This window comes from Triticum dicoccoides, chromosome 5B (genome assembly GCF_002162155.2).
Source record: "Triticum dicoccoides isolate Atlit2015 ecotype Zavitan chromosome 5B, WEW_v2.0, whole genome shotgun sequence".
Classification (NCBI taxonomy): domain Eukaryota; kingdom Viridiplantae; phylum Streptophyta; class Magnoliopsida; order Poales; family Poaceae; genus Triticum; species Triticum dicoccoides.
Genome location: NC_041389.1, coordinates 226,273,151 through 226,280,620, shown reverse-complemented (window position 1 = coordinate 226,280,620; position 7,470 = coordinate 226,273,151). Strand labels below are relative to the sequence as shown.

The 7,470-nt window shown below is 52.5% G+C and overlaps 1 protein-coding gene across 2 annotated transcripts in view; it reads left to right on the top strand.

Moving 5' to 3' along the window:
* The first annotated feature begins 432 nt into the window (after window positions 1-432).
* LOC119308155 (tRNA pseudouridine synthase A-like) overlaps window positions 433-7,470 on the top strand; it is a 14,389-nt gene continuing 7,351 nt past the window's right edge. For both annotated transcript variants that reach the window (XM_037584273.1, XM_037584272.1), the window contains exon 1: window positions 433-785. In XM_037584273.1, coding sequence (XP_037440170.1) covers window positions 495-785 — 291 coding nt within the window. In that variant the 5' untranslated portion in view covers window positions 433-494. The remainder of the gene's footprint in view (window positions 786-7,470) is intronic.

The following is a 7,470-nucleotide window of genomic DNA, read 5'->3' as shown; positions in this document are numbered from 1 at the left end:
AATTCTCGAGTACTGTGTGTCAGCATACCGATCCAGGAATGACACTTAAGTACAAAGACTTGACCGTCTAAGATCGGGTTGCTACATCGTATGTACTCTTGGGGCTTGGAGAGTAGTCTGAGTGTACACGTGGATGAACGTAGGATGCTCCGCATCATGAATGATACGCAAGCTTTGTGTATTCGTGATAAAAAGAAAAATACCTGTGGCACAGATTTTTTGCGTGCGAAAACAGAAAGAAAGGAAAATAGCCCGGCCGAGCATGGAAGTAAGGGTGTGCGCCTTTTTGCGAGAAAGGAAAGAACGGACGCTTAAGGCGCCGTTTAGGATTTGCCCGTTTTCTCGGCACGAGTGCCGGCCCGGCACGGCCCGCGTATTAGGCGTGCGTGGGTTGTCCATGCCGTGCCGTGCCGGCCTGCCAGGTCTGCTGCAGACGGAAGAACGAAGTCTCCTCCCAAAACCCCTTGCTTGCTATTCCATACGCCACAAGAGCCATGAGCGCCGCCAGCTCGGACTCCGCTGAAATCGCCACTGCCTCCAAGCGCCCGTTCGATCCCTCCGTTGCCGACCCGTCACCGCCTTCCAAACTCCAGCGGTTCTCCCAGTCAGACATCTCGCCGGCGGACGCAGACAGCGGCGGAGAGGCGGGCGCCGAAAGCGAGGCGATGGCCGGCGCACGGCTCTCCCGGACGCAGCGATACCTGGTCGCCGTGGAGTACGATGGCACCCGCTTCTCCGGTTCCCAGCAGCAGCCGAACCAGCGCACCGTCGTAGGCGTCCTCAAGGTAAAATTCTCATAATTTGAGTTGGGAAATCATAACGATAACCTAAATTCATGTCGTTAGAGATGCTTACCATGAGATATTCGGGTGGCACATCTGTACATGACTCTAGGCGTAACTTGAAACATTTGTTAGGCCTTTCTGGGAGATATCCCTTAGGTTGTGGGCAAATGCTGTAGGATAAGGTGAATCCTCTGTCACGAGTGAGTATAGGTAGTAAATGTGGATTGTGGAGGTTGTATTAGTCTCGGAAAGCACACGTAGTTAGATCGAACCAGGGATTTCAGAGCGGACGAATTGTTTGTACGCAAACCTGTTCCAGACGCTCACTCTGTACCCGAATGAGCCCGCTCCGCTGTTCCCACACAAATGCTGCCGCCGCCGTGAGAAGGGAGAGGAGGGTGGGATTTTTTTACCAGATCACGAACCACCGCTGCTCCCTACTCGATTTGCCACCAAGGATAGCCTTGCTCTGGATATCTTTGTCACACCCTGAGAAGGATTTGTGAGGTAGGTGAGATGGAGAGCGGAAGAAGATTATCTACGCTAAGCCAGCACCGCATATAAAGGGGTTTGAAATTACAAGCGACTGAGCTGTAAACAGTAGCTCGGTATTAAAGTGAATGAAAGTAAACTGTTTTAACGGTAACTCCTGGATGAATGGGAGCTGTTAATCTTGACTTAAGCCGCTGCCGATATCTTAACTGAACCTTCAGTGTTGCTCGTTGTTGTGTAGGTTCAGAGATACGCTGGGCCTGGCAGATATGTTGTTTGAACTTCCTGTTTTTCTTTTTCAACGGCAATCTCATATAAGTACATCAAAATGTATATGTTTATAGAGGGACATGTAATATATTCCTTATTTTACTTGCGTACAGATTTGTCACATTTTGATGGATTGGTATCTGTATAAGTATCGGTACGTACAGTAGACAGTACTCCCTCCTATCCAAAATAAGTGTCGCAGTTTTGAACTAAGGTTGGATCGGTGGGAGTAGTATACAGTAAACAGTAGTATGACTGCTCTGGCGTATGTCCTTATTGTGACCTTTGTTTGAATACACAAGACTGGAAGCTATAGAGGTAGAACTGGAGATACATGGGGTAAACTGTGCGTAGGATGAATAGTTGGACTCCAAATGTAACAGTAGGAAAATTCTATGACACTTGAACTGTTTTATTTATTTCTTTGGTTATGCCTTAAGTTTTTTATATTAAAAGATATTTTCTCCTGAAGAATGGATATTACAGCCTTGCATGAAAATTAGCAAATTTACAGCCTTGAATGTAATTCATGGTTCATCCTATTGCATCAGAAATAAGGGTACATAAATTCATATATATACATGATAGTAATGGGCGGCATGGGGTAAACTGATACTGGACAGGCCACAATAGCCAAGACAAACTATATAGTATATACGTATCTGTTAACAACCCAGTGATATATCTCTCGATCTATTGCAATATCTCACGAATCTTGTGGCAATTATGATTACAATCACTGGATACACGAATTGGGGAGGAAGGGAAAGGGAAAGAGAGCCGCCGCCGGGTTCGCCGTGATCCACTGGATACCTAGCGCTTGCGTGTGAGTCAGCGTTAAGTAGCTGGTGGGGAGCTGGTTCACACCCACTCCGGCCCGCTGACCCTGTTGTTGGACCGCTTCTGTCTGATGGGCCGAGGCGGTGGCGAGGCCGGGTCTCTGTCCGTTGTCGAGCCTGAGCTGTCTGTGGCCTTGACATCCCCTCCTTGCGATGAGGCTTGCCCCCAAGCCTCTGCAGCAGGGAAACGAGCTTGGAGTTCTTGTTTGTCTTCCCAAGTGTCGCTGAGTGATGCAGGATTTGACCACCTGACGAGGATCTGCTCGATCATGGTACCACGCTTGCGACGCCAGCGCGAAGCCAAAATCTGTACTGGAACTGCGGGTGCATCAGGTGTGATAGGGAGCTGTTGTTGAACGGGCGTACCTGGCAGAAGAGCCTTCCTGAGCAGTGACAAATGGAAGACTGGGTGAACCGAGGCGTTTGCCGGTAGCTCCAGTTTGTAGGCCACAGGGTTGATCCTGGTGATGATGGAGTACGGCCCGTAGTAGCGGAAGGAGAGCTTGTGGTTGGCGCGTTTGGCCACCGATGTTTGCACGTACGGCTGCAGTTTCAAGTAAACCTTGTCGCCGACCTCAAACACGCGTTCCGAGCGTTTCTTGTCTGCTTGTTGCTTCATACGTAGGCGAGCTCGCTGAAGGTGTTGCTGCAACAAGTCATGAATCATGGCACGCTCATCGAGCCAGGTCTGTAGGGCGGGAACCGAGCAAGAAGATGTGGCAGTGATGCCCCAATGGCGGGGTTCATGCCCAAACATGGCCATGAATGGGGTCATGCCAATTGCTGAATGTGGCGCTGCATTGTACCAGAACTGCGCGAGGGGGATCCAGTGGCTCCAGCGCTTAGGGCATGAATGTGTGAAGCAACGCAGAAATGTTTCAAGGCATTGATTCACACGCTCTGATTGTCCATCGGTTTGTGGGTGGTTGGAAGTGCTCATGCGAAGATCAGTACCAGCATGACGGAAAAGCTCTTGCCAAAAATGGGAGTGGCTGGAGAAGCCCTGGCGAAGCCACCCGCTCTGACTTAGCCTGCTGACAAATTTGGCAGCACTAGACATATTGAAGGACGTGAGTTTTCATTTTTGGCCACGCGAACAGACGCTTGATCCGTTTGTAGGTGACCGGAAATCCAGAGTGTCCCCCCACCGGGCTGTCATGGAAGGCAGAGATGATCTGCTGCTGTAGTGCGGTGCTGCCTCCAAGCCAAATGCGGTTTCTGAAACGCAGGATCCCTTGCGACAAGCTGAAACGCCCTTTAGGATCCGGCCGGACTGCCAATTGTTCCAGGAGGCGTTGTACTTGAGGGTTGGAATTGTAGCTTGCCATGATATCCTCGAGCCATGTCGGTTGGCAACTTGAGATCGCCATGGTATGCTCTGGATGGTGTAAGTGAGATAGTGCGTCTGCAGCTCCATTCTCTACGCCTTTCTTGTACACAATCTTGTATTGCAACCTGAGCTACTTGGTGAAAGCTCGCTGCTGCCAGGGAGTAGTGAGCCGCTGCTCCTGTAAGTAAACCAAGCTGCGTTGGTCTGTTTTGATGATGAACTCCGCGGACTGCAGGTACGGTCGCCACTGATCAACTGCAGCAATCACCGCCAGGTACTCGTAAGTGGACAGACCCTGATACTTGGGGCATAGTGCTTTACTCATAAAAGCGATGGGATGCCCTTCTTGCTGCAGGATTGCTCCAATACCTGTATCACATGCGTCAGTTTCCACGGTGAACTGTTTCTGAAAATCTGGTGGGCAAGCACCGGTGCTATGACCAGACCCCGTTTGAGGATTTGAAACCTCTGTTCAGTGTTGTCCGTCCATACGAACGGTGTTCCCTTTTTGAGGAGATTGAAGAGCGGTTGAGCTAGAATTCTAAACTGTCGGACGAAACGGCGGTAGTACCCCGCCAGCCCCAAGAACTGTCTGACTTCTTTCACATTCATGGGTGTGGGCCACGCAACTACTGCTTCAATCTTTGTGGGATCTGTTGCCACACCTTCAGCACTGATAACATGCCCCAAATAGGTTATCCGTTGTTGCCCAAAACTGCACTTGCTTCGTTTCACCTTCCATTGATCACGGCGAAGGAGTTCAAAGACTTGTCTGAGGTGTTCTGCATGCTCTTGCAGTGTCTTGCTGAACACTACTATGTCGTCGAAGAAAGACAGGACACATTCACGCATTAATTGGTGAAGTGTGCCGGTGATAGCATCGTTGAAGGTTGCAGGCCCGCCAGCAAGGCCATATGACAGGACTCTGAATTCAAAATGTCCCGAGTGGGTTTGGAAGGCAGTCTTGAATTCCTCCCCTTCAGCCAGTCGGATTTGATGATAACCTGCTCGCAAGTCGAGCTTGGAGAACCACTGAGCCCCGTGTAATTCATCAAGTAGCTCCTCGATCATGGGCACAGGATACTTGCCCACTATAGTCATAGCGTTGAGCTGTTGATAATCTATGCATAACCGCCATGTGCCATCTTTCTTTTTGACTAGTATCACGGGTGAAGAGAAGGGATTGTGGTGTGCGCTGAATAACACCTGACCTTAACATCTCCTGCACTTGCTTCTCGATCTCATCTTTATGTTCTATGGTCGCAAGTTCACCGACTGTGCTCTAGCCATCAGCGGTATCCTGTGATCGCAATCTCGGCGCGTGGGAAGGCCTGTTGGTTCGCCAAACACGTCTTCAAACTGGTCGATGACTTTCTGAATGTTGTCAGGCGTTGGTGTGTACACTTCATCTCCTTCAGTGACTTGATATAGCTGAACAACTTGCGTCAGTGAGCCCTGTTTCTGCAAAGATTGCAGTTGCAAGGCGTTGATCTCAGAGCAGGGGCCAACGCCCTCTTGATGGCCTTGCAATTGTGCGGGCCCACGCGGAGTGGTGATCAGCAACTGTTTGCCCCGCCAGTCCACGCTCATCGGGCTGTGTTCCTCGAGCCAGTCCATGCCGAGGATGGCGTCATACGCGCCCAACAGCAACACCTTCATATCAGTGATGAACTCGTGCGTCTGTGATACCCAACTGCATTGCGGTATGTGGAAGACGCAGCAAAGTTCGCCTCCATCAGCAACCTTGACGCGGCAGGGCCGGCGGAGAGGTAACACGCCCGTCAGAATTGACGCGAGGCGCGCGTCGATGAAGGACGTAGAGCTCCCGGAATCCACCAGCAACAGCACCTCGTGGCCTTGCAACCACGCGTGAAGGCGAATCGTCCTCAGGGACGTGCCGCCGGTGAGGGCGTGGCATGTGATCGCCATCGCCGTTTCTGCCAACGCGTCGCCGAGCGGTGGGTTTGGGAATCGCCGTCGGAGTCAAGGCCGAACAGCTCGAGGAGCTCCTCGAGTACGTGGAGTTGGACGCTGGTGGGGCAGCTGTGGTCCTGCCCCCAGCGCTCCCCGCACTTGAAGCATAGGCCCTTTGCACGGCGATATTCTCGCAGCGCCTTCAGTTTGGTGCTATCGGCACGGCTGGCCTTCACCGCCCGCTGGTCTGTGGCCGTCGGCGTCGTCGGCGGTTGTCCTTGAGGTGGTGGTGGTGGAAGCGCCATGGGTACGCCCGTGTTGTTACGGTGGCTCCAATCCGAGACGGTGGCACGCGCTGTGTTGGAACGCGCGCGCTCCCGCGAGGCGCCATCCACCACCTCCTCCTGGAGCAGCGCCAGGGCGCACGCGGTGTCGAGATCAGGCGGCCGCTGCACCAGCACCACCGCGCGGATGTCGGCCCGGAGTCCCTTGACAAAACGGGTAAGGTAATAATAAGGATGAATGGATTCAAAATATTCAGACAGGTAACTGATAATCAACTCAAATTGCTCAATGTAATCAGCTACAGATGTTTTCTGTGATAGAGAATAAAACTGGCGGATTAGGAGCTGGTGGCGGTCGCGACCAAATCTCGTACACAACAGTGACGAGAATGACTCCCAATCAAACCCAGTCAACTTCCTCTGCACCGATTGCAACCACACCGATGCGGAGCCAGCAAAATTCATAGAGGCCATAGGGGCCCAAAACTTCTCACGGATATCAAACATATGAAAATACTGCTCGCATAGTGTCTTCCACTGCCGCGGGTTCTCGCCCGTGAATTGGGGAAACCCGATTGATGGATGAGCCTGGCTAATTCCCGCGAGAAGTTGGCTGGCATGCGCGTATGGAGATGCGATGGTAGACAGGACGGAAAGTTGTGATTGACCGTTGGCCGGGGTGGCCACCGACGCGAACGCCGGTGCCAGACCCCGTGGTAGGACGTCGATGCCGCGATCGGTTGACCCGAGGGCGTCGCCCTCCGCGCGCTTGCTGGTGCCGACGTGGTCACGCAGCGGCGTTGGTGGTGGCGCTGGTGCCTCCACCGGCCGCTCCTCCGTGATGATTGCAGGTCGCGCTTGGAGTTCGGCGACCCCGCCGAGAGTTGATCCACGCGCCGCTCTAGATCGGGGCGCCATTGGCCCAGATCGTCCTGCTTGGCGGTGTGGGAGCGGATGTCGGAGTGGATCGCGTCGAGAGAGTTGGTGAGCTTGTCGAAGTAGTCTTTGAAGGACGGATCCATGGCGCTGAGTCGATCCTTGATCGATTTCTGCAGCCTCGCCTCGATCAGATGCGCTAGGGTGTGGATCGATGGCTCTGAATACCAGATGTTAACAACCCAGTGATATATCTCTCGATCTATTGCAATATCTCACGAATCTGGTGGCAATTAGGATTACAATCACTGGATACACGAATTGGGGAGGAAGGGAAAGGGAAAGAGAGCCGCCGCCGGGTTCGCCGTGATCCACTGGATACCTAGCGCTTGCGTGTGAACCAGCGTTAAGTAGCTGGTGGGGAGCTGGTTCACACCCACTCCGGCCCACTGACCCTGTTGTTGGGCCGCTTCTGTCTGATGGGCCGAGTCGGTGGCGAGGCCGGGTCTCTGTCCGTTGTTGAGGCTGAGCTGTCTGTGGCCTTGACAGTATCTCACACCCAACACTGAACATATGTACAAATTGGTCATTTGGGCCTACATTAGCAAGGACCAACTCATCAGTTGTCTTTCATACACCTCTAACATGCTGTTACAGCCGACATCTTGAAGCATAACTCT